General features: G+C 31.5%; 5 protein-coding genes across 6 annotated transcripts; 4 read left to right on the top strand and 1 right to left on the bottom strand.

Annotated features, from left to right (window-relative positions):
* Positions 1-175: 175 nt before the first annotated feature.
* LOC128984953 (peptidoglycan-recognition protein SC1a/b-like) lies at positions 176-2,788 on the top strand. Its single transcript, XM_054404323.1, has 4 exons — positions 176-197; positions 774-1,005; positions 1,563-1,693; positions 2,362-2,788. The coding sequence occupies exons 1-4, from the start codon at positions 176-178 to the stop codon at positions 2,502-2,504; spliced, it is 528 nt and encodes a 175-aa protein (XP_054260298.1). The 3' UTR covers positions 2,505-2,788.
* Positions 2,789-4,346: 1,558 nt separating this feature from the next.
* On the top strand, positions 4,347-9,339 carry LOC128985803 (peptidoglycan-recognition protein LF-like). 2 transcript variants are annotated; one of them, XM_054405683.1, is made up of 4 exons: positions 4,347-4,438; positions 5,065-5,315; positions 7,805-7,944; positions 9,203-9,339. In XM_054405683.1, exons 2-4 carry the CDS (start codon positions 5,086-5,088, stop codon positions 9,310-9,312), a joined length of 480 nt encoding a protein of 159 aa, XP_054261658.1. In that variant the 5' UTR covers positions 4,347-4,438; positions 5,065-5,085; the 3' UTR covers positions 9,313-9,339. The 2 variants fall into 2 exon arrangements, with proteins under 2 accessions (XP_054261658.1, XP_054261659.1); XM_054405684.1 differs by having other exon boundaries at positions 4,347-4,442.
* Positions 9,340-10,467: 1,128 nt separating this feature from the next.
* Positions 10,468-17,662, top strand: LOC128985796 (peptidoglycan-recognition protein 1-like). Its single transcript, XM_054405676.1, has 4 exons — positions 10,468-10,608; positions 11,382-11,635; positions 12,662-12,801; positions 17,116-17,662. The coding sequence occupies exons 2-4, from the start codon at positions 11,403-11,405 to the stop codon at positions 17,376-17,378; spliced, it is 636 nt and encodes a 211-aa protein (XP_054261651.1). The 5' UTR covers positions 10,468-10,608; positions 11,382-11,402; the 3' UTR covers positions 17,379-17,662.
* Positions 17,663-20,079: 2,417 nt separating this feature from the next.
* LOC128987317 (peptidoglycan recognition protein-like) lies at positions 20,080-24,000 on the bottom strand. The gene is made up of 5 exons (XM_054408092.1): positions 23,880-24,000; positions 23,597-23,678; positions 22,055-22,268; positions 21,566-21,699; positions 20,080-20,286 (listed from the first exon to the last, which is right to left on the bottom strand). Exons 2-5 carry the CDS (start codon positions 23,625-23,627, stop codon positions 20,171-20,173), a joined length of 495 nt encoding a protein of 164 aa, XP_054264067.1. The 5' UTR covers positions 23,628-23,678; positions 23,880-24,000; the 3' UTR covers positions 20,080-20,170.
* Positions 24,001-24,190: 190 nt separating this feature from the next.
* LOC128984952 (uncharacterized) lies at positions 24,191-26,243 on the top strand. The gene is made up of 4 exons (XM_054404322.1): positions 24,191-24,272; positions 24,630-24,733; positions 25,291-25,560; positions 26,209-26,243. The coding sequence occupies exons 1-4, from the start codon at positions 24,226-24,228 to the stop codon at positions 26,241-26,243; spliced, it is 456 nt and encodes a 151-aa protein (XP_054260297.1). The 5' UTR covers positions 24,191-24,225.
* Positions 26,244-27,806: the final 1,563 nt, after the last annotated feature.

The raw sequence follows: 27,806 nt of genomic DNA, 5'->3' as shown, positions 1-27,806 counted from the left end.
TAAATAAAATTGATTCCTAGTGAGTATTGAGTTTAATATTTACACAATCCATTGTGTAAGATTACAATGTTTGTGCGATAAGTAAATGTTTGTATATATTACATGAGTGGCGATTGACCTGTGTTATTGTATAAGTGTAACAAAATTACTCAACTTGTTTTAGTGCTTGACGAATATGGCTGACAGCAAGAAAAGTGGTAAGGTTATGTATGTATAAACAATTGTATGAAATCAAATATTTACATGAGAAAACAACTAAGTTTTAACACTTGGGACAAATAAACTAACAATGAAATTATAGTTTTCAATATTCAACAAATTGATCATATTTGAGAATAGTAAATTAAGTGTAGCATTCGATTTTCTCATCCTAACCTAAATTGTTGGAAATATCTTAGTTTTAGGGTAAAGTGGTTCGTTTTAGGCTCTGTTTGGGGAATAATTGGTTTTCCGTTTAAGAATTTTAATTTAATTTATTTTTTTTAACCCTGGTCTCAGGGATTGCTATATTTGTAACGGATAAGCTTTAAAAATTAAATTTTATTTTACAAGAATATTACAATAAACGTTGAAAAGGAAGGGAAGTGTAATTATTAATACTGATCATTTTATACTACATGTAATGTTAACTAAAAACACTTTGCAAAACTTTTTAATTTTACAGATACCTCTCAAATGAAATATAATCCAAAAGTACTAAAGGTTGGGTTTTTACAGGTACGTTATATAAAGAAAAAAATGATCTTAATTGCTTCATTATATTTTACTTTCAGAAAACAAATCAAGAAAGTCAGAAGATGTGGGGAAAATATCAATCATCTCAAGAGATACATGGGGAGCGCTACCTGCTAAGTCGAAAGTTCAGATGGACCCTCCTATAAGGGAGGTTGTATACACAGAAACGGACACCATAACATGTTCTACGAAACAAGAATGCACAAAACTTGTTAGAAGTCTCCAAAAACACCACATGGAACTTAAAGGACAGCCTGATATCGAGTATAAGTAAGTTTAAACAATAATTAGTTTAAAAATGCAAAATTACAGATCCTCATTTTAAACTTTTAAGAAATTGTAGCTCTTTTTTCAATGGTATAATTTGTTTTGTACTAACTGCATATCATCAGTTCCAAATAGTTGTTACAACATCTGTAGTAGCAAACTATTGTACAAGTTGTTTGGCCGCCATCTTCCCAAAACCAGACTACTAAAAAAGTCGTTTTCCTGTTCTATTGCTAATTTCTAAAAGTAGTAACAACTAATAATTTTCGTATTATTATTTTTTGTTTTTATATTAAACCATTTATATATTTATATAGTAAAAAAACCTATTGTTTTCAAAACATTTTACAAGTTAAAACATCAAAGGAAATCTGTAATTATAAACAATTACAATTAATAGCATTCATTCTATTAGGTATTAATATTACTTGGTGCCTACACTTAAGTATTATTCTATGTTTATTTAAAAAAATAAATGTTAGACAAAACGTCTGTGAGAAAATTTTACAAGGTTTACATCTTCCTAAATAGTGGGGATGTAATTATGTTTTCTTTTTTAGTTTTATGATTGGTGGAGATGGGAACGTATATGAGGGGCGTGGATGGTATCTGGCAAGTTCTATGACTGACAAAGAAAAGCCTGAATCAACCGAAAAGGTTCTGGAGGTTGCTTTTATTGGATCTTATAAAGGTATGATTCTGACAGTTAAACTACCATTTTATAATTTAAAATTTGTAAGTATTTAACTAAATAGTTTTCATATTACTAATTTAACATGGTTTATTTATTTGTAATACACTTATACTATGACTACAAAAAAAAATACAAAGTATAAGTTTATCTTATATTGACAAAAGTACTCTAACATAAAAACTCGGTTATTACAGTTGTCTATGTTATATGGTTAGATCAACTCCCAACAATATATTACTATGTAGTAGTAAACCCCTTTCGTTGCCGATTAAATTAAATCATTAATACAGCCTTTAAAATGTTATTGAATTCAAATTAGATTACAAGATAAATTTTAGAAATTTAATAGAAATAGGAATAAAAATGTGTACATTTTATGAAATAAAAACGTTTGACCCTTTTTTTTTGAAAAATTTTATTTATTTCACACAAACTTTTAATAATACTACAATGTAACTATAATGAAATAATAAAAGCAGGAATAACAAAGTACGCAATATGATCGTGCTAAATTATAAGATATGCTATAATGTATGAATCAGTAAGTACGTGTTTATTTTTGGTAATGTACAAACTATTTTTTTTAATGATAATGGTGAAATAACAGACGTGGGAACAAATTTTGACATATATTTTCTTATATTTATTTTATCACACTCTTTCAGAAGATGAACTTCCAAAAGAAATGACGTCTCTAGCTGAAAAACTAATTAACTATGGCATAGAAAATCAATTACTTTATTTTAACCAAGAAGAAACTAATGATTCTGCTGATGAAAATGATGACAAGAAAAATGAAGGAAAATAATAAAACTATAGGCTGTAGCATTGTATGAAAACCTTTTGTATATTTTAAACATACATTTTGTTAAAACTGAACATAGTTGTTAAATGCAGAAATATAAAGAATAAATTGAAATATTAAATTCCATCAAAAGATATTGTATTAACAGAAGAAATGTGTTTAGAAGAATTCATAACCCCACAAAGAAACCTTTTTCAGACATGGAATTTCCAAGCAAACTACTGAGGGGCTTGAGACTTCTACTGACACATGGAATTGACAATAGAATACTTACTGAAAAAAAGGTATACTACGACCGTCAGTTGGAACTAAACTACAAAGAAGTGGAAAAACATTATTTTGAGGACATATTTGAAAACCGAACAGCGAGAAAAAGTAAAGTTGACGAGTCCTTCATTGATATCACAAAAATGGATTTTGCCAAAGCTACAGATGAAGAAGTAGAAGAGGCGGAAAAACGGGCAAATGATGAAGGAATATTTACCATTGAGTGTCGATGACATGCTAAATTGGCAAATGTGTACTCTAAATTAAATGGTTTAATTCAGTTTTGCTGGGTTAGCTGCTAACAGAGTAAATAATTCAGAATGCGTTTGTAGCTTCTTAGAAGTATGTGTTTGTCTAATGTGTACCTGCAATCAATAAATCATGTTTTTAATTGTCTGTTTTTTTTAATAATGCCTGTTGTAAACCAAAGGGTATAGGAAATCGAACATTTATTTCGAAAGGCAAAAACCTTTTGCAACTTAAAGGTGGTGATAATTTATCGTCCGAAAAAATAATTTTTGAAAATTCACGTTTTGTTATATACACAAATTTTGTATTATTTAATATTACTGTATACTTAATTGAATACAATTACAATTTGCAATTCCATTTATAAATACTTGTATACTTTAATTTTTTATCAAACAAAAGAAACAGGAAGAATTGTTTATTCTTTGAATTTAACTATTTTTTTTCATTACATCTATTACATAGGTGGACCATGTAGTCAAAAAGTATCAAATATTCAAACATAATTATAATTAGCCACAGATCATATATGGATTTTGGATAAGACTATACAGAGGGGTACAAAAGTAAGTATACAGTACGAACAGGCAAACAGTTTGAACACACGGGGAAGTAAGTGTTTTTGCCAAGTACAACATTTTAAATGCTCTTAAAATAAATTGTAAAAGTTTGGGTTTTGTATAAATGAATATTTTTTTCCTATAAACAGTTGCTTACTGTATACCTACTTTTGCACCCCTCTGTATATAATTTGGGTGTTGAGCATTTGCCAAAAGATATTGTGTAATATAGAGAATCTTTTCCACTAAAGAGTTAATATTTATCCTCTAAAAAATAATTCAAAACAATATAACATCAAGGGTGAAAAATAGATCGTGCAGGTCTTGAAATATGTTTTAGACACGAGCCATTAAAAACGACGATACTTTACTAACTAAAACAAGTTAGGGCAAAATAACCTTGCCAATAAATCAAAATAAAAAATAGTATTGTTTAGTAATTTTATACATGCTTTAACTCAATTCATAAGCAGTATTTGCTATTAAAAAGTAAAAATCTGTTAAGGGTTTCAACAAAACATAACAAAACAAAAAGAAAAAATAAACGTTCCTTCACAAACAACGTTGAAAACAGCTTTAAACGTCATTGGGTTGTTAACAAAAACAACAACTCATTTTGTAGTGCTGCAATGATACATTTTGTGGTCAATTCTACCGTAAGATATCAAGTAAATGATATGATTTATATCGTTACAAAGATAAAACTATCACGTAACTATCTCGTAGTACGCACAACTTTAATAGTTATGAGTAATGGGATCAGGATAAGTTGTAGACAGTTGATTGTTTCAAGTGAATAGATTTAATTTTTATTCATTGACCTGAAGTATTTTGTTTCTTTTGCGACACAAGGGACGCTGTGTAAGTAAGTTACAAAGATGAACTTAAATATCTTAATCGCACTTCTGTTTGATGAAAGCTTTACGCACTTAAGTTGTATTTTTCATTCTAATTACATTAAAAAGGTTTTCATAAAAAACTTAACACTATTTGTAGTCTTACATCCTATAACCAATTAAGTTTAGAGTTTAACTATTGGTTTAATACTAAACATTGATTTGTTTGAACTAATATAATTATTCTTTTAATTAAGGAAGAATTATGTTATAAGTCAATACATAATAACCACTTATAATATAAAATGTGATTAACTGATTTCTTTAACAAATAATATGTATTACAGTGCTTGAATAAGCATTAAAAGCATTCAAGCATTCAAAGCATTCAATAAGCATTAATGAACGATTATTTTACAACTAAGCACATTATTTATGATTTAAAATAAATGGTGAATTTATTTGTTTTTTTTTCTTTGCAAAACATTGTCACCATTGAAATAATGCATTACAAACTAATACTACGCAAAAAAACTATTAAATATTGTTTCATTTGTTTTAATAACTACATCAGTGCCCCAATACGAAGTTGGCTTTATTTAGATTTACGATTTAAAATAAAATTATAACTAAGTGAAACCTTTTTTGCAGTCAATTCTTTGACACCCCGATATGGCGGTACCAGTGGCAGCAGATGAAGACTACCCGAAGGTTATTGGGAGGAACGCTTGGAAGTCGCAACCCCCAAAGTTCCGCAAACCCATGGACACCCCTGTGGGGGATGTGGTGTACACAGAGACAGATACCAAACCTTGCTTTACTAAACAGGAGTGTATAAAGCGGGTGCAACAAATACAACGATATCATATGGAAGCAAAGGGGATGCCTGACATACAACATAAGTAAGTGATTGGACCTTTGTTTAGAATATTTATGGTAATATTTGCCAGATATGGAAGAGTGTAACCCTAGTAGCACAAATATATATTAAATACATATGAATAAATATATTTAAAATCTATTTTATATATCTCAAGTGTGTATTAATGTCAATTTTATATAATATTTAAAATATACTAAATAGATAAAAAATATAATTTTGAATCTATTAAATATTTAACAAATATGTTCCAATAATATATTTTAGTGAATAATATTTAAATAAAAAATATATTTAATATCACTTTCAAACATAACACAAAAATAATATAGATTTTGTATGAAAAACACAATTATCAGTTGAGTAAATTGATTAAATAGTTCATAAAAACAAATTTGGAAAAAAAACTAGATAACATTTTTTTGGCCCGGATGGGTCTCGAACCTGGGTTCTTCGACTTGTGAGCCTCTTACCTTACCTCTGAGCTATTTGTGACTGATGTTAGTCTTGGTTTTCAAATGGTCAAAGAGTAGCCGACAGTTGCAATGGTTGCAATACTTAAAATATTTTTAATACTACAGTATAATATGATTCTGTTAATCTGTTTTGGTATCAAGTAGTTGAGTTGAATAGTGATGTAGTGAACAGTGAGTAGTCCCCACGAATACAAATACAGTAAACTACAAAAATTAATTTAAATTCTATGACAAATATTATGTAATCTATGACATAAGTAAATCAAATAATTATTTTTAGAACATCATATGCAACTGTAATTAGTTTCTTAAAAGGTCGCCAGTCACTAGCACCCTTTTCTAGCCAATCATTCGACATTTTTATGATCACATTCATTGTCACATACTGCAATTAAAAAATAAAACCCATCAACACTTTTTTCGTTTGACCCACATGTGGCTGTCAAACATGTATACTGCCTCTTAACTATATGCGTAATTTTTTCTTTACGTGCATGATAGAGTGACACCATTCAGAGTATTTATTACTATTTACTTAATTTTAACGCTTTCACAATAGCAATTATCATAAAAAAAATTCATGCATATTGATAGACACTGTAAAAAACAAAAAGATGCAAATTATTTATTTGCCAATTATAATAGATTTGAATATATTCTACACAAATATTATTACCTTATTTTTAAAAATATCTGACGTGTTTCAAAATATATTTATAAATACTTTAAATATATAATATAGTTTCAAAAATATTTTATATATATATTTAAGATATTCTCAATACATAATTTTTTTTAATATTTAATAGGAAAAATATACATATAAAATATGTATATTATAGATTCTATACTTATTTTATCAATATATATTATGAATCTATTTTATATATTCAAAACTTATATTTAATTGATATTTTGCATTGCTTTTTGGTAATATTTTAAATATATATTTGAATATATCAAAGTATTATTAAAGATATATTATTTATATATTTTATTCGAGGTTCTATCAAATACAACTTTGAATATATAAAATATTAATAAAATACATATTTGTGCTACTAGGGAAATAGTAAGCTAAATATTAGAGTTGTTATGGTTTTTGTATTTCAATAAGAACCTAGCGTAACATAACCTAACCTAACCTAACCTAACCTTACCTAACCTAACCAAACCAAACCTAACCTAATTTAACCTAACCTAATTTAACCTAACCTTCAGCTCTTGGAAAAAACAGTAATATTTTAACGGTTTAAAACTGGGTCCAGCTGTTTTTGAGTGTTGGAATTAAATCAAATAGGATAAATAAAGAAACTGGTTCCCTTTGTCAGTGACAAAACTACCTAAGAAATATTACCTTAATGTAAACTTAAATTTTGTTAAAAGGCACTCTTTTAAGTGCCTATCATTGGTGAAATAAGTTATAATTGTGATTAAGGCTTTATATCCTACTAAGTGAATCAATTTTCACAGGACATTGATAGCTGAACACAACTCTAATAAATGACCAATAGGTTAATTGACAGCGTTGCGTTTTAGTAAATTGGAATCTCTTTGGAATCTCAAGAAAAGAAAATACAGTTTTTGGCCAACTCACATTAGTACAATACATCCTATTACCCTCATTTATTAATTATGGTCAAATATAGGGTGATTTGTTATTTTATAACAGAAGAATAATACTTTACTTTGCCAATTTCATATTATGTATCAATAAATAAAGGAGGACGTTTGGACACCATGGTGTTTTAGAATAAGGGTTTTTTTAAAGAAACAAACGATTACTACTGACTTGAAAAAAATCTTCTATGATGCTTATTGTGATTAAACAAGAACATTGCATTTAAAAAAAATGTCTCTTAAAAGCGGTTGCTCATTTTGTTATTTGTAAACAATAATGTATCTCTAGAAAAATAAAATACACATCTTATATAATAAATACCAGATTGACAATTGGTGTAGAGACCAAACCCATTATTTTGAAAGAGGAAACTGTAAAATAGTTTGATATATACCACTGTATTTTGTATTCTAGTTTCCTAATCGGAGGTGATGGAAATATCTATGTTGGCCGAGGGTGGTGGACCGAAGGACCAGAATATCCTAAAAACCATAAAATACCGAAAGAAATGACTGGAAAAAGTGTTGAAGTGGCTTTTATCGGGGAGTACAAAGGTAAGAATTTATAAACTGAAATTTATTCCACAACTAACTTGTAGAATATTGTATTTTAATACATAGATAAATTGAATTAATATTCTGGTCAATTCAGCTATGGGTTATCATAATAATATCATAACTGTATGACATTATTTTTTATATTAAAAATATTTGTTTCTCAAGATAAAAAATACATTCTAAAATTGCAATACAAGAAATATATGTTTACCTACGACAGTTTTTTTTTAAGTAGCCATTTCAGTCCAGTTCTTAGAATTGAAAAGTTTCACTTTACAGCTGTTTACTTTCATATCAGCATAGTTTCATTTCATATCAGCATAGTTTTTCTCATATCCACACAGGTAACGGACCAATGAGGTTCAAGTATTGAGAGAAAAGAATTAAAATTGTAATGCTTCGAACGTCAACTAATCAGCTGATCAGCTGACCAGTTGACCAATTTAATTGTTGATCCGACTTGTTCATGGTGATACTCGCGTATTCTTAATTAAGTTAGTGGAAGTCCAAAAATGAATGAAATATTTGCCGAATTTTACCTGATACAATATTATTTATGGTAAGAATGCTGCTAGCAATGTAATATTTAACGAAGTTTAACAAACACGTAATTACAGGAAATCAGCTGATTATACAACAAGTCGTTGCATCACTTTCAGTGGCAATGACAATACACGAAAACATAACCTCTCTAAAAAGTTATCAGTGGTGATTGTTAGTAATTAAATACAGATTGATAGTAATTAATTAAAAAACGGTCGTAGGTAAAGTAGTGTACGCAACTCGCGTTAATAGTCTTTACGACACTCGTAGAAGTTTTTAAGGCACTCGCCAAGGCTCGTGCCTTAAATTTTCTACTCGTGTCGTAAAGACTTACTTAACGCAATCGTTGCGTATACTACTATTATTGTATTATGACAGTATGGTTTTTATATTTCCCAAGATGTTACGCAACGAGCCCGGGATTGTATTTCACATTCCTTCAGGCTAGGCCTAGGGGTTGCGGCATTAACAATCAGATAAAATCCATTGGTGATTTGACTGGATTTGAACCTGGGACCTGAAGGACTGAAGTCCCGCGCTCTAACCAGGCTCCCTGCCCAATAAGAGTATGGTTAGCACAACCATAAAACTATTTGTTCCTATTGTATCCATACATAATCTGTTATTTACCACCCCAACCCTATGTTATCATCTATTCAGAATTATTAAAATATTAATTTATATTTAACCATAAAAAAAATTGTATTTTCAGACAACGACCCAACGCCAGAAATGATAGAAGCGACGAAGAGGCTGATACGATTTGGATTAGAAAATAGAGTTCTAGATGTCACAAAGTCTCAAAAGAAATCTACTTCGTAGCTATAGTAAAACATTTCTCTAATTAAATTTTGTAAAAGGGTTTGATTTAACCATATACTCCTTAATCCAACCATGACTTTTTGGGCACACATAAGATAGAACGATAGTGATATTTTAATATTATTTTTACCCTATATCCAGTTACTATATCCTATATACTGTTATTAGAGCTACAGAGATTACCAAACTCATCGATTATTACATTTAATCAATTCATGATAAGGCATATTCTTTAAGTGATAGAACTTGAGGTTTAGCCTTCGATGGGTGAATTTAATTAATTGTAGATTCTCAGGGGCCAAGAATTAAAATTTTAGATTAAGTTGGAGTTTAAAAAGTAATACCAACTTTATGATTTCAATGTTGAACCTGAAATTCTACCGAGAAAACATGAGTACGATATTAACATCTAAAGGTTTTAGCCAGTACAATTAAAGACAAAGCAGCAACAGTTTTAAGCTATATGAGAAAAACATGAATTCATATTTGCCTTTTCCAGTGGTAGGAAAAGAACTAAGTCTATGGATTAAACACTCAACTTATCTTTTTGAATACAAATTCTAAGTGCAAATTATATACTTAACTGGAAATAAGTTTATTCTACAGTAAATAGTAAAAATATTTTTGTTTCAGAGAATTTGAAATTTAAAAATACTAAACGTTTTGTCATAATTAATTTTCATGTAACCAGTTGAACTGTTTCCCAACATGTGTTACTGTATAATGTTACCTTCCGGTATGCAAACTGAACTACACAAACTCTAGATCATATACTACAATCGTATATACCGTATTTTTTTTAGTTAATCATGCTCATAAAATGGCTTGGCAGAGTAAAATCACCTAAAGACAGTTCTAATATTCAGTTATAATTACACACAGTTATAATTGATGGTCCGAAGTTAATATTTGTGAGGAGGCCTATTATTACAATTGAATCGATTACACGACAAAACATCTGATCATAACTGATAATATATGCGCTGATATCAAAAGCTAATAATACCATGAACCACATATACACAATTTACATACGCTTGTATACTACTAAAAAACAAAGTTGTATGTGAAATTAGGTGTCAGTCTAGGAATAATTGATTAGAACACTAGGAGTACATAGATTATTATTGTGTAAGATTTGTGTTACATAATCCATATGCTACTAGCTACTTTATATGATAATACTTGATACCACTTTGAACTACAGTAAATCAAAATGAAGTGGTGGTTTGGGCCGTTAAATATTGTTTCTGCTATGATTTGTGTATCGCTCGCCTTTGTATATTTATTAGTACCGTAAGTAAACAAGGTCATACAGCTATTATGTAGTTACCATATATCTTTAAAAGGACATTGCAACGATACTTGTATTAGTTTTTATTTATAACAAGTTATCTGTCAACAAAAACGTTACTTCCAAGTTTTGGTAAAGATTGTTAAACGTTAGCCAGCACACTTATTTTTTCAATGTGCTGGCTAACATGACACCCTAGCTACGCCCTATAAAATATTAGGTAAACAAATGTAATAGATTAATCCATAGATGTTGCAAGATAACAGAACCTAGTAGGTAACAGAACCTTTTTCTACCCCAATAGTGACGTAGAAAAGAAATCACTAGAAAAATAATGTTTATTACTTTCCTGGTGTATTTAATTGCATTATGGAAATTCAAAGATGCATTGTTTTTTGTAAATTCTGACCAAAAGGAATGACAATAATAGAGAGCAAATGGCACTTGTGTTGCATAAGGTAACTATACTTCTATTGTTGACAACAATCACAAATAATTATTGTCATTTATAATATGAATAAATAATAAATACACTATTGCCAAGTAACCGAAGGGCAATGGGTTAAAATTAATCACATTTCTGGCAACAGATAACGTTATGTTTAAAAAATAGGCTATATCTTAATGAAAGAAGGGTGTTGTATCTTCATTAAACCAAGTGCAATAATTCTCATTATGACTAAATATTTATCTAAATATTTCCTGATAGTCAAAAACCACGGTCAGATGTTTATAATCTGGACATATGGTTTTAATCCCTAATAGTTCTTTCCAGACGTAACCTAGGCTTTTAATAATGTCCGACGACTCATCATCATCAGAGGATGAAGAGCCTGAAGTTGTAACACGGGTCGAGTGGCACGCAAGACCTCCGTTAAGAGTGAGGGAGTTTGATGAACCTCCAGCGGACATAGTCTACTCAGAAACAGAGACGAAGACATGTTCAACAAAACGAGAATGTATCAAGATTATACAGGAAATACAGAACTACCAGATGGATGTCAGGGGCTTGCCGGATATACAGTACAAGTAAATCACACTGTTATGCATATTATTGGTACTTTGGTACTATACCGACCACACCGATAAATCGACTTTCAAATACGATTGTAGTTAGTTTAAATAACAAAATCTTCCTAACATTTTTTTTCTCTTAAAAAAAAAAAAAAAAAACAGGTTGGCGGCCTCTTTTAACCTTGCATTTGCCATCTACATACAATAACCGCCCGTGCATGGATCGTTGCAGCAAAGCAAGGTGTGAGCCGGTAAAGTACAAAGGTGAACTGTACTGATAAAATGTTTTCGGCAGTGACCAGGATCCGAACCCACGACATCGCTGTTTGGCCCCGAAGTCCGCGACTCTACCAACTGAGCCACTGACTCACTAAACCCAACCTAACCTAACCTAAAACATAGTCCACCCTTAGGTTTGGTTAGGTTATGATTATTAGGTGTAGTCTGTATAAAACCAAAGTACCAGATTATTTAAGAATAGTAAAATTTTTAACAGTTTAAAATAAGATCTTCTAAGGCTTGCTAGCCAACAAATTTGGATAAGCAAGAATTAAAGCTATGTTGCAGCTAAAAGTAGATCATATGAATATACTTTTTCAGGTTTTGTGAAGTTTTGTGAAGCTGTAAATTGTACTTTAGGACCGCGGATAGAAGAACAATCAACAAGAAATATTAGTTTTAAAAACGTTCTGAAACATGCATACAAACAGGTTTATAAGCTGTATAAGGCTGAATTTAAATTTGTCAGACAAAATTTTGTTTTTTTATGACTGTATCGAAACCTAGGCCATGTTAAAGGAAAAAATATGATCATAGAATTAACATACACTTGACTTTCCCCTATTTTTTAATTACGGGAAAAGACATTATATGCATATACCTTCAATGAGTTTACTGAAGTGAGGAAAAAAAAACTTTCCATAACACAAAGGTGAAAAAAAGTAATTTTAATCTGTTAGTAAGAGGACAAATGACCAAATTAATACGTAGAATGAGTAAAGCTTGATATCCAAGTGAAAGTTTAGAATTATATTGTTTCAGCTTTCTAGTTGGAGGAGATGGAAATGTTTATGAAGGAAGGGGGTGGAATTATATTGGACAAGTTAGCCCTCAACAGCACAGCCTTCCGCCCGAAGTAAAGGATAAGGTTATTGAAGTTGGGTTCATTGGTGATTTCTCAGGTTAGCTTTTAGCTGAGCATAAAATTACTGTTTAGGTAATTATAGTCCAGGCGCTAAACGGGTTGAGTATGCACTGAAAGTCTGACAAAATTTGACTTTTGATTATTGTTGGGGACATCTAGTAGATTAAAAAAATCGATGATGTCGCATTCCTAGGGTGGTCACAACTCGGGGGGGAGGGGGGGAAGTTGCGCGGGTCATCGGTTTACGTTTCCGCGTCTAACTCACAAATGGTTAATGATAGAAAGGTGAATTAAGCGTCTATCTACGCCTAAATATGTTGTCTTTTAAAAAGGTTATTACAACCTTTCTTCTATCTCTTATACTTTAGGCGCTAATCAACATTTATTGCAAAAAATAAAATTTAAAAATACTTAAAAATGAAATATCGGAAATATTGCGCTTGTTTAGGGCATGTTACAAACTATTTATGGTTAGAAAAACTAACAAGTAGTACAACAACACCAAGTTTAATGAAATCCGTGCAAAAACAACAGAGCTACGTTGATTTCAGTAAGAGTAAACGTGGAAAATTCGTAGTAGTACCGAGGCGCGCATGAACGGTACGTAGCCCACAGTCGATATAGGTTTGATGTTGTAAGTAACTATGGGAAAGCTGAATTTTTCTATGCTATTAGACCATGTTGAGATGAGCATTTTCCCAAAAGTCCCCACTCCTACCCCTTTGTGCTTTCCTCTACCCCCCCCCCTTTTAGATAAATTTACAGTCTCTTAGAAATTAAGCTATAACTTTAAAACGGGTAAGGATAATAACGCAATCTTTTATTAATCATTTTGCGTTACGATATTCTACAACAAGTGTTTACCATGGTATCCTAAATATTCATAGTTAAAAAATATCATAAACATAAATAAATATTTTGTACGGATTAATTTATGAAACTTTTCTTTGTAGATTTTTTACACGAGGTCCCACAACAAAATGTTTGATACAAAATTTGGGGTGCATAGTTTACATTTGAAAATGATACATAGTTATTAACAGTTTGTTTGCATATAGTAGCTATAGATAGTACAGTATATTGATTTTACAGGATTCAGGCTTTTTTGTGCACCGCAACAATGAAAAAATTACGTATATTATGGTTTTTGTATTTGAATTTGCCGCTTTATATAGATTATCTTAACGTTATGTAGCTCATTCAGTACATATACAGACTGTAGTGGATACATATGAATGAATATCGTGCATTTGCTGCTGTACGCCAGAGCCTCATTTTATTATACAGGGTGTCTCACCTAAAGTGAACCAATAGATAACTTTTTTATTATGAGATATAGAGTTAACTTCTTATGGGACACTACCCTTTATTTTAAGATGTTTTTTTTAGTGGTTTCGAATTTTAAAAATATGTTCGCCAATTTCCAATATGGCTGACAACTTTGTTAGTCTTATGGAATACTCTGTATTTTATGATTGTTTTAGAATGTAAACGCACAACTTTTAAACCTTTTTATTCTTGACATTTTTCTCTAAAGCTACTTGTTTAGGAGTTACATCGAAAAAGAAATGGTTTGTGAGTACATCCTGCATCCTCACAGCTCATAAACGTAAGTTTAAGAGCGGAAATACAAAGAATAAACAAGTTTTCAAATCACATCTACATAAAAAAAACCATAAAATAAATTGTTCCAATATCAAAGTAAGCTAGCATTTTTGAAAATGGTGGTCATTTTTAAAACAACAAAATCAGTATTTTTTAACGTATTTTATATATATTTTTTGAACGAGGACTTATATGTGACTTATTTATTCTTTGCACTTTCTCTCTCAACTTACTCGTTTATGAGCTACAGGATGCCGAATGTACACCACAAGCCTTTCTTTTAGATATAACACGCTGTAACTCCTAAATGGGGTAGGTTTAGAGAAAAAATGTCACGAATAAGAAAATAGCTTTTAAATTGTAAAAGAATACTAAAATACAGCGTATTCCATAAGAAATAACAAAGTTGTTGGCCATATTGGAAAATTGTGGATATATATTTTTTATTCGTAACCATCCCTAAAAACATTTTTTACAATTAAAAGGGGTCGTCTAATAAAAAGTTAACTCTATATGGAAAATAAAATTTGTGTATGTTCACTATGTAACCGGGATGAAACGTGTACCCTTTTATAGCAGAATCTCCAATTTAAAAAAGATACGTCAATTTTGGTCTAACAAGTTATATTTAAATGAATATGAGTTTTTTTGAATATTTAAATGGCAAAGATTGGCGGGCACTTGGAAATTTTCTTAAAGAGGCGTGGAGTAAAGGGTGGGAATTGATAATGGAGTAATTATTAAATTTAAGAATTGAGATATCGATACAAAAATTGGAAAAATCTATGTAATTTAAAAAATTTATAAAATATTGTTTGTTAAGTATCTATCAAAGTAAATTATAGAAGTAACAGGTTTGTTTTATGAATTATTAACTGTTTGTAGAAAAAATTCAGATTCTCAGTAGGCTACATTTAAATTTTATTATTCATTCAATTGTTATCTGATCTTTATTAGTATGTAGTGCTATTTGTGTATGTTCTGTAGTGGAAATCAGTTTATTTTGTGAATAATTGTATGTGATTCATGGTATTTTTTTAAACGGTTTTAAAATATTTTAAAATCAGTGTGTCTAACACAAAACAGACGGTCTTTGACCATTGTTCTTTGCATTTAAATAAAAAACACTGTATTGATATTTTATTACAATGAACACATTTTCTTCTTCTTCATCATCTATCTTCTTCATCATTTATTCATCTAATAATTCTTTTTGTAGATTATCGTAACGCAAAATGATTAATAAAATATTGCATTATTATCCTTACCCGTTTTAAAGCTATAGCTTAATTGTTAAGAGGCTGTAAATTTATCTAAAAAGGGGGGTTAGAGGAAAGCACAAGGGGGGAGGAGTGTTGACTTTCGGGAAAATGATAATCGCAACATGGTCTAACAGCATAGAAAAATTCAGCTTTCCCATAGTTACTTACAACATCAAACCTATATCGACTGTGGGCTACGTACCGTCCATGCGCGCCTCGGTACTACTACGAATTTTCTACGTTTACTCTTACTGAAATCAACGTAGCTCTGTTGTTTTTGCACGGATTTCTTTAAACTTGGTGTTGTTGTACTACTTGTTAGTTTTTATAACCATAAATAGTTTGTAACATGCCCTAAACAAGCGCAATATTTCCGATATTTCATTTTTAAGTATTTTTAAATTTTATTTTTTGCAATAAATGTTGATTAGCGCCTAAAGTATAAGAGATAGAAGCAAGGTTGTAATAACCTTTTTAAAAGACAATATATTTAGGCGTAGATAGACGCTTAATTCACCTTTCTATCATTAACCGTTTGTGAGTTAGACGCGGAAACGTAAACCGATGACCCGCGCAACTTCCCCCCCTCCCCCCCGAGTTGTGACCACCCTAGAAATGCGACATCATCGATTTTTTTCATCTACTAGATGTCCCCAACAATAATCAAAAGTCAAATTTTGTCAGACTTTCAGTGCATACTCAACCAGTTTAGCGCCTGGACTATTAACACATAATTCGTTCCTCGATGAGTATTATTAGGTTTGCATTTCACTACACTAAGTAAAGTAATGCTTAATGCTAGATGATGTAATAGGCCTAAACAAGTAAAATATAAGTCGGCCACTGGTAGACAGTGGTGGCTTATAGAGCTACTTTTCTTTTGAATTGGAAAGCATTGCTATTATCTCTTAGATTGGGATGTCTACTTAGATATTAACAGGTAAATGTTGGCACTCTTCTACTACCTTCCCTTATTACTGTTTGTAAGAACGCTCCACCAAAAATAGTACACAGAAAGACATATTTTAAATATTGACAAAAAACTAATACAACCAAATGAATATGACCAGAAAATCAAAGTATTTTCTTACCTTCAACCCCTATACAAAATTTAATTGTACAAGTGGAAAATGACACCATAAATATCTTTTGGCATATTAGGTTTTCTTTGCACTGTGGGTAGCTTCATATATTATTTATAGTTTAATTTTGTATATGGGCTCAATTTAAACTCTTTGTATACTTTAAACAATTCGTGTAAAAATACACGAACCACATAAAAGTACCACAGGGTGAGTACTGCTACACTCACTCAGTAATAAAAAAATATATGAATTGAACAGGCTTAGAGACTTATTAGGTAAAATTAATAGCCATATTATACTAATAAGTTGGTTGAACCGAAAAGTTGTTGGCAAAAATCTTTTTTACATAGCGTATACAACTTTCTTAAATCGTTGATTAATCATTAACCTCAATTCCAGAAAAAGCACCACCGAAACACATGGTTAAAGTTGCTTCAGGCTTGTTAATGGCTGGCGTAAACAGCAACAAACTGATCCTTCGGGAACATAAAGATCACATGTTAACGGAAGAGGAAGTAGAAGCTTTGAAGAAAAAGAATACGGTAGTGGTAAGGGGATATGGAAACGAGCATGACATGCTTACTACTCTTCTTAATCAGAAAACGGAAAAAAATGAAAAAGAAACTAGTGAAAAGAATGAATCAAAGACAAAAAAACAATAGCTTAACAGAAGTAAACTTAAAAGAAATAATAAACTAGCATTAGTTAGTTGTAACAATGTTTAGGTATTTTTGCTCCTAAATGAAATTAAATTTTTAAAATTAATTCAAAGCAGTTACTTGATCTTATGATTTGATTAGTTTATGTATTTTTGTGGCCTACTTCCATTGCAAATAAATAAGATTTGTCCCGGATTTATTTACAGATACTAGTACATTTGTTTGGTTTGTTTGGTTCTTAAAATCAATATTCTACAATTATTAATATACTACAATGCACTACAATTTAAGATATACTCAAAACGTAAAACGTTTACAATTTTCTTGTTTTAGTAATTTATGTAAATATATGTGATACAACTCTTAATTTTGCTTTTATTAAAAATATACATATTATTCATAATCTTTGATAGGTAAAAATTATTGTAATCATGTGTTTTTGTCTAAATGAAGTTTATTTGATTTGGACATTTGCTTTACTTACAGTTATATGGACTTGAGGACATAGGTGTTTAGAATAAAAAAACACAATAAAACATATGTGAGATCCAATAAATTTTATTATATCTACTCTTTATTAATAAAGTAATGGCCTGGGTCAATAGTAATTACTTTTGGAAACGATGTGGCAAAGAATAAGAATAAGAATGATAATTAATTTATTTTCTTGAAAGCAATATTACAAAATATTACAATAGCTTATATTATAAACATAGATATTGTTTTCATTTGTAAAAGTAATAAAATTGATTAGCTTTCAACAAAGTAATTTCAAAAATTCAATTCTAGCTATTTTCAAAAAACTATCTTTTTTCTGCAGCTCACTGTCCAGCAACAGGTAGTCTGAGAGTGGTGGGGTTATTTCTGTGTGTAGTCATCGTGCAGTGGTCGCCTTAGTTACGTGAATTTCTTATCAAGTCGCATTTAAAAAGCAATTATCCAGTAATTACAACTCAGCGGCAGTTGAGTGCATTCTTTTAATTAGGGTGAGATGAAGAAGCTCCGTTACGAAGCAAAATCAGGTGGTGGGATACTAACTTTAGAAGAACGGCTTCTGCGTTCAAAAATAATCTAACTGGTCGTCCAAAGTCAGATCGGACGCAAGACAACTAACATTTGATAGGATTCGTTCTGCAGAAAACAGTCCTCTAAAGCCCAATTGAAAACAAGCGTCTGATTTGAACATGTCTGACCGTTCAATTCTGGTGGTTCCGACTGCGGTTATTCGAATTTTTTGTTTGATTTTAATTGTCAAACCTACAGAACCAACGATGTAAAAACTACTGGATTGCGCTCTCAGTAGCACTGCGGGCGCTGTTTTCGGTCTAGCGCCCCCCACCTTCTACTGGCAGTAGCCGACGCTGCCCATACACTCACCATTGTAAAACGCACCTTTGTAAGTTGCTGCTCTGTTTAAATATATAGATATAAAATATTGCTAATGCATGCCAAACATTTTTACTATTCTAAACTTTATGTCTTCTACTTTTCTTGCAGAAAATATCACATTTTAACTCTTAAAAACCCTACTACATTTGTCCAGTTTTTACCGCAAATCTATGCTCGACATTAACGTGATAGGCATATTTTTTATGACCTATTTTGTAAGATACATTGTCATTAAACATTGAAAGAAAAAAATTTCGCGTTTACGTCAAACATAACGTTACCACTGCGGCAAAAACTTAGCAACATTATTCTAAATGTTTATGTACTATTTTTCGATTAATAAAATAGAATTTCAATTACAAATATTGTACTTTCTATTTCTCCTTTGTAATCACTTATTATTTTACCATGTACAATTTGGAACTAGCAATATCAGTTGTCTAAAAACATCTACAAAACAGGTTTAGTGAATTTGTAGTTTTAAAGAATTCAGATAGGCTATTTTCTGCTAGAAACAAAACAGACATAAAAGATTTAACTAGTAAAAAGAGTTTGACAAGCGTTAGCAATATTTTGTCCTTATAAATTTCAACAGAGCAGCAAATAAAAAGTGTGTTTTATAATGGTGAATGTATGGGCTGCGTCGGCTTCTGCCAGTCGATGGTGGGGGAAGCTCGACCGCGCGGCCAACACTGAGCCAGCGATCCATGAGTTGTTTATATCGTTGTACAGAACTAATAATTAATTAATTAGTTTAATTTTGTTGATTATCCCTACAGATTATTGGGACGAAACCTTTCATGTCGACCTAACTAAAAGAATGCATGGAACTGCCGCAGAGTTACAATGGCTGCATCATTACTATTTAAACGACCCGTAACAAACGCATGTTGTTTAGATGATCATTAACAAATCTATGACTACAATATTGGCAGCGTGTAGGCTTTCCAACGAGCCTACCCCCACCACCCTAGGACAACCTGTTGCTGAACAGTGAGCTGCAGAGAATAGATCGTTGTTGTCCCACCCTGTATTTCAACAGTTTATGGTATATTTATATTTTAGTCACAATGAGTTAAGTCACAATTTTACCAAACATTAGTTTCAAGATTTGTTTTGGAAAAATAAATTTATTATCTGATTTTGAGTACTAAACACACCTTATTTATAAGAACAATGTGACTACACATAAAGATTTATATACATTTTTTCCATAAGATAAACAATAATTTGTTTGTACCAAGGTTGGATACTTTATGATACATAAAAATTTAATCAATAAAAAAAAAGTATGCTTATCCTCTCAGATGTGGGAAATGCGTATCAAATTTAATAAATATAAACAAGTACAACACTTTGAGATACAATATGTCCTATATAAATTACAGGGTATTAAAATAAACTTTTCACTCATGGCCCAATATATCACTGACTTTAAGCCTAGAGTCAATAAACTTTCTATATAGTCCAAACTTGATTAGTTCAATAACAGCGTCAACCATTTTTCGATTAGGTTCTTTTTCTGAAACAAAATATTAAAACAATATTATTTTCATCACATTACGTACTTGTAACACACCCACTCAAAAACCATTACCTATAGGAATCTAATTTTTTGAAAAAAGTAATACATATATATTAAATAAAAGTAACCCCACCACCATCCTTAGGCTTAAAAGTAAGCAGTTTACATTTCTCCGTGAGAAATAATAGAAAAACACAATTCAAATCTATAGGCGGGGACACACTTGTCATACACTGTTCCGATCCTACTACGATCCGATTTGCGGGATTCCAGAAGGATCGGTGCGGGATCGGAGGGGGTGAACACACATGTCATATACGATTCCGACCCATGCCGGATTTCCTCCACCGGGTCCAGCGACACTCGCCAGTCTTATTTGTAAACTACGTGCAGAAGGTGGTAAACATGTTCGAAAACTTTGGACTTCGGGATTCAGCCATGATGGCGGTTTGTCTAGATGAAGAGGAAGAAAGTCAGACATCTCTGGAGGGCAGTGGAAAACGGAGAATTTGGGTCCATTCTGCATGGAATGAAAGTTAGGTTGTTTACTTAAGTGTCCATCTTATATATTAAATACATTGGGTTTTCTCTCTCGAGTTCGTTTGGCTCTTCTACCCGTCCGATTTTCATGATCGAGGTCTCAAATTAAAGATATGCACGCACAGATTTCTCATGAAGCACCGGCATATATTTAATATATACCGGCAACCATTATTCTTAAACCTTAAGAATAAAGTTGATTTTTAAACAACCCGTCCTGCATCCGTCAAACGAATAGACTGCAGTGTCGGTGCGTGATCGGAGTCAAAATCGGAGTTTGACGTGACGCGTATCGGAGAGGTGTAAACAACCGCGTTCAAAGTTAAGTACCATTCCCCTCTCCGACAGTCGTACCACACAGTATGATCGGAGTCGGATCGGAAGGGTGTATGACAAGTGTGTCCCCGCCTTATCACTAGTTCCTCATATAGTTATTTTTTCTCCTTATTTTTTATATTACGAATGAATTCAAGTAGGAATTTTCTCATAAATTTACTAGCATTAACTTGTTTATTTGTGAAGAAAGTTTGTTTCCTTAACCAAGTTGGACTTGACGTAGGAAGCATTAACAACTGTAACTAATTAACAGAAGTTTAAAATGGTTAATGGATGTACAACTGAGGAAGATGTAGAATAAACAAATAGAATAATTAGCACATTTAGTGGCAAATTGTGTAGTAATTACAATTGTATAAAAACACTTAATTGGTAAAATACAAAACATTAGTTCACTTACCCTCGTAATATCCTATGTAGGCGATATCTATAGATCTGTTGTTTAGGGCGGCCAACTCTTCCTGTGTGTATTGCCGCCCAGCTGATCTCCATCCCCGCCCTTCATAGACCCGCCCATCCCCGCCCACTAGGAAACTGTCAACATCATCATCAAATGGGTAATGTGGCTTAAGGATAGACAAAATAAACTATCATTGCAAAATATATCATTAAGTAAAATCGGTTTTGGCCACTTGACTGATACTTTACGTGAAACTCATCCGTTGAACTATTCAAAGAACATTTTCCCTATTTGGGAAATTTGCTAAAAATAAATATAATTTCAAATGCAGGTATAGTCATAAATTACCTAAACGAATAGAAACACAGGTGGTAAAACAGATTTAGATTCCCATATGCCCATGCAACAGGTATGTACACGGTAAATTACGGTTATTTATAACAGTTACCTAACATGTAACGGTTATCTGACGGTAACAGGTACACTTACTGGTGTTCTATATCTGGAGCACCTGCTTCCTGCATGTCCAGTGTCTGAATGGTTTGCACCCTTTTTACACATTCGTCCCTAGTCGTGCAAGGCTCTGTATCCGTGTAGGAAACAGTTACTGTCTGAGCGGGTAGTACCTGCACGCGCCGCTCTCTGGGCGTCTTGGCCGCCCACTCTTCTCGAGACACTGCATTGGAAGGTAGGTACGACGACCCTGCATTACGAAAATATAACACTGTATGTCAACTTTTATTTACTGTTTAATTATGTCATAATTATTTTTATATCATTTTACTATTCTTATGGCAGACTAGAATCGGGAAAGAAGAAGTATATACAAATTGTTAATTATCGTTCTTTATAACAAACCTTACCTAACCTAACTTACGACGTAAACGTTAGGTAACTATACAATAAGTATAAAAATTTTTAATAATCGTTCTCTATTATAGTGACAAACCTAACCTAACTTACAACGTAAGCGTTTGGTAAGCTAAGTCAACGCCTACTCAACCTTTGCACAAAAACGTAATATTACCTGTACATTTTAAATTCATTGTTTTGATTTGAAGCGATATCGCTTATACAACTAGATTCAATTTAAAATTTGGCTATCAACTAAACATGATCTAAGTTATATCACTAGATAAATCACCACGAAAACACCAGGAGTTAACCTAATGTAAAGGATTACGAGAAAAAATAAGCTTTATAATGCCAAAGAGATAGGTACACAAATGTAAAACTACCAATTAAAATCGATACGTGAATCGGCGAATTTCAACCAAATATGAGTGAAAAATCAAAAGAGGCATGTCCAATCAACAGAGATGCATTGATTATTAGTATTCCCAATGAATAATGACAGCTGAGCGCAGTTTTTAAGAATAAATAATCTTTTGACTTTTCAAAGGATTAAACCGTAATTTATTTTTATAGTTTGGCAAGCACAACAGTCAGCTAAGTCTCAAACATACAGATTCTCAAGATTTTTGTTCAAAATGTTTTGTCTCGACTGAGCATGATCAGCATTACAAATACTTGCAAAAACACTGCTATCTATATAAATAAAATGAATCCCTTTTTTCGATGGTATTCCATAACTTGAGAAGGAGTGCACCGATTTCTTTTTTTTGTATTCCTTAGTGCCAGGGGGAGATTTTTATGTAAGGACATTTATAATACATCCAACCAATATTTGGTAATTTTATTTAAAAAAAAAATTTCCTTTACCTTAGCATTGGAGGAAAATGTTTTCATTAAACTGTAAGATACAATAACATGTGTAAAAAATGTGTTAATTTTCAACCAAAAGGTGAGTGAGCATAGCGAAAGAGCTTCAACTAAAACGTGATTGAGTGATGCTAACGAGTTTATTTTGAAAATGAAAGAGCATTTTATATAAAACCACATTTGGACAGAACGACGTCTGTCGGGCCAGCTAGTTTTAAATAAAATACCTACTGATGCTGATATTTTATTTGTTAGCTAAAATTTTATTTATTATGAATAGGTTTTAGTCTATATTTACACACTACTTACTGTAACCTTCCTTTGAAGACCAAAGACCCATTGAAATTTCTTAAAATGTCCAAGTCCGCTAAGAAATGTCTTCCATATTTACCTATGACATAAAAGAAACACAAATTTACTAACCATTTCTTTTGTATTTGTCAACCAGATTTCCCCTGACAATTTCAAACAATCTAAAACGGTTTTAACTATTCAAAATTGATAAAGTTAATTAATCAGCTTTTGCTTAAGTGTACTACAAACTAATTTGTAAGTGAAACATAATGATTAAGTTTGCAAAATGATTACTTACATGTGTAAAATCACTTAAGAAAACGTCTACAATCTTACATATTATTTCAATACTACAAAATAAGACTATCGAATCACAGTCTATCACTAAGTAGTGATAGTATCATACAATATTATAATAGATAACAGTATCCTACGTTTTTACTGATATCTTTACCACTGACAATTTTCAAGTGTAATGCAGTCTAGTTTCATTTTCTTGATTTTTAGATGTAAAAGATACACCTAAATGACAAAAAAAAATTATAAATATTAGGTTTTTTTCATGATTACGACTTAGTGTATAACTAAAGTACTAGCTGCATCTTTTACTTATTTAGTATAAAGGTAATTGCCATATTCTCAAAATGGCAAGAATACAATCACCCGATGATATTTTTTCAAATCCAGATTCGTAAGTTTAAATTTTTTTCATCGTAATGTTAAGATTTATATATTACATATTACTTACTAAAGAAATTCAATTGTTAAAACTGTTTGACTGTAAAATGAAAAGAAAAGAACAATATACGCTGTTAAAATTGTTGACCAATTGCCATAAAAATCCTTAACAGCTATTTAAATTAAATTTAGCCAATAGTATGAACTTGAAAACATTAATATTTTATTTTTAGTTTACTATTTTGTTCCATAAAACCAAGGAACATTATTTGAAATACCTCCATTGAAAATGAATATAATATAAGTTAATCTTTTTTTAAACGTATTTTGCAACAGAATAACGATACTAGATCAACTTCATCGTTTCTAGATCTCATTTTTGGAAGCAGATGAAAAACAAATCCACAGCACCATTTCCCATAAAGCAAGTTCTACATAATCACCAAATCCAACCAGAATCCAACCAAACGTTGGGTGAGTAATTTGTATATCCCCCTAGAAACATACATTAAATTAGCTTTGAACTATACAACTATGTAAAAAATCTATTAAATTGCTCCTTTTTTATTTTGGACGAGTAACTGTTATTAGAAAGTTATTTTCTAGCTTTCCAGACTCATTGATTTATCTTTTTCCTAAATTGAAATATTTATGACATATTTTAAACAGATTTCTACGATTTCTTTCCTCTAGGAGGTATTACGGTTCGTTCTATAATTGGAAGTATATTCTTTCTGCAAGATTTAATTTAAGACAAAAATATAAAATGACTTTTTCAATTTTTAAGAATTAAAAATAAACCTTCTCCTTTTAACTTGTATTCGAGATTAAATAAGTAAAAACGTACAAGGATTATCCTAAGCAATCCTCTTAAAGTTTTAAAATAAGTAAACTCTTAAAACCTCTTTAATATTAAACCAGAAATGAAAGTGATACAATTTGACAATGATGGAAATAAGAGTGATTTGTATAAATCATACGATTTGGTTTAGAATATCCAGAATGACTCAATATGGTTTTTCACATTCTAGATGACATCATCGACAGTATCCCAGAAGAAGAGCCGGCTGAAATTGTTACTAGAAAAGACTGGGGTGCAAGAGAGCCGAGCAAAGCAGGGAAAAAAGTAAAAACCCCTGTGAAAATCTTGGTTCTCAAATACGGCACCAGAACTCCGCCATGTGAGTCAAAGGAAGAATGCATAAAAACTGTACAAGACATACAAAGACGCCATATGGACGAAATGGGGATGGAGGACATTGGATACAAGTTAAGGATAAGTAAAATACCTATCATGATTTGTAAGTTATTAAACCTAAGTACGAGTGCATTATAGGTTTAGAAAGTTTTCAACTTGTCAAATATTAGGTAAAGCTAATATAAAGAAACACCGATTCTATTATTAGATAGGTTATTTTCAAGCAACTTCTGATTCATTTGGGCAATGCAGTACACATATTAACTTATAGTGTATAAAAATATTTAAAAACAAATTTTTGTTTATTAGTATTCATCATAAATGACTCGTTCTCTGAAATTCTGCTCCATACCACAGAAACATACTACTATAACCCAAAATGCCAACCGCATGGTAAAAAGCGTTAAGTACTTTGAGAGAGCTTTGCCTGTCAGTTCGTAGGCAGCGCCACCAACGTTGCTATGCTGAGTGCATTGCAACGCTGGTGGCGCTGCCTACTAGCTGACAGGCAAAGCTCTCTCAAAGTACTTAACGCTTTTTACCACGCGGTTGGCATTCTGGATTATAGTAGTATGTTGTATGTTTTCTGTGATACCACAGAAACATACTAGTAGTATGTTGTATGTTTTCTGTGTCTATACTGACTGATCCGAAACCTTTAAAAAAAAAACCCTGTGATTAGAATTAGAAGAATTAGAATGAATTAGAAGAACAGGGCCTTAATTATATAATGATTTATCTTTGATTTTAGCAGTGATAACAAGTAGAGGTACTTGTGACTCGTAATTGGGTGTAAATAAAGTTTCGTCCAACTTGATGCTGAATATTAAAATGATTGAGTGTAATAGTGTGGTTTAGAACGACGATTAATATATATTTATCGTTATAACTTACTAGTAGCTAGGAACTATAAGTAGAAATATTATAGCTTTAAAAGGATTTGTATTACTTGTATAAACATATTTATCGTCTTGCAGTTTCCTGGTGAGTTCTGACGGAACTATTTATGAAGGAAGAGGGTGGACCACACGCACTAGGCGTTACCCTGTAAAGGACAACCGTTACAAGAAACTTAATAAACGCAGCATTGATGTGGTGTTCATCGGCAACTGGACAGGTTTTGGACTTATTTCTACTTTACAGTTCAGTACTTGCATGATTTTTCCCGCTTTTGACTTTTTCTGTCAAATTGGGTTTTAAATGAGTGTGAAACGAACACGTCAAGGAAAGTAAGCAGTTAAGTATTACGGTACAAGAATGGGTAGCAATAAACTATACTGTAGTACAAGGATGCGTAACTCAAAACTACACTTTTATAAAATAATAAGTAAAGATTGAGGCACCGACTAACCAATTAGAACATCTAATTAGCTGAATGATGTATTACATCTGTATATGGTTTTATAAGGCCAAAGACGAGTGTAATAAAAAGGTTAGGCAGACTGAATTTCGTTAACTCTAGGACATGTTTGATTCATAAGGCGTTTTCTATTTAAAGCTCTAGGATGAATTCAATGTTTATTAGTCTTAGTCAAGGGTGCGCTTTACCTCAGCTCGGAAATCTCAGCTCGGGCTTCAGTAGCTATGTTTCACCATTGGACAGCGCTGCGAGAAGCGCTTGCAGACGTTTCCAAGATTACTGTTTTAGAATTAACAAATAATGATAGCTACGCATTCTAAACGGCTAATGGTAGTACAAAGACCAATCTATAGTTCTGCGTTTTTCAAATTTTCAAAAAAACTTTTTTTATACGTTAAGGCTAGTTAAAAAGACCCTTTTTTCTTGTACTACAACTCAAGTTTATAAGGTGTGTATTTAAAATAATTGAAACATTGAAACAACGAACTATAGAAAATTTCATCCTCTTTAATATGAGACCTTAACTTTGATTTTACCTTCAATGTAGCAGGTGAAAACAGAAATCCTGCAAACCCTTGCATTCGGTTCTGCGTCAGGGGTAAAGCGCGCCCTTAACTTACAGGAACAACTAAACTAAATTGAAAAAAAAAACTTTTTCTTTTTTTTCAATTTAAGTTACATCAATCCTTGTAACCCTTGTTCATATGACTTATTTTAGCACTAAATAGCACTAAATATGTGTCTTATTCTATTCGAGAATGTACCTCAAAGAGACAAATGCACATGCTTAAATACTAAATGTTTTTATATTTATATTTTTTTCAGAAACCCCTCCTTTGGCAGATATGATAAGTGCTGTGGCAGATTTATGTGTAGAAGGAGAGAAGAAAGGATACCTTCACCCTGATTGGAAGGTCTTTGGACCATCACAGCTTAAGAAACCAATCTTTCATGGCACTGGTCCTATAAAAGTGAAGTCAAAACGTGAC

Source organism: Macrosteles quadrilineatus, unplaced genomic scaffold, assembly GCF_028750875.1.
Source record: "Macrosteles quadrilineatus isolate MER2022 unplaced genomic scaffold, UCM_ALF_1.0 Scaffold_2__2_contigs__length_208266976, whole genome shotgun sequence".
In the NCBI taxonomy this organism is placed as follows: Eukaryota; Metazoa; Arthropoda; class Insecta; order Hemiptera; family Cicadellidae; genus Macrosteles; species Macrosteles quadrilineatus.
The sequence above is the reverse complement of the archived record's forward strand: the minus strand, read 5'-3'. Positions and strand labels throughout refer to the sequence as shown.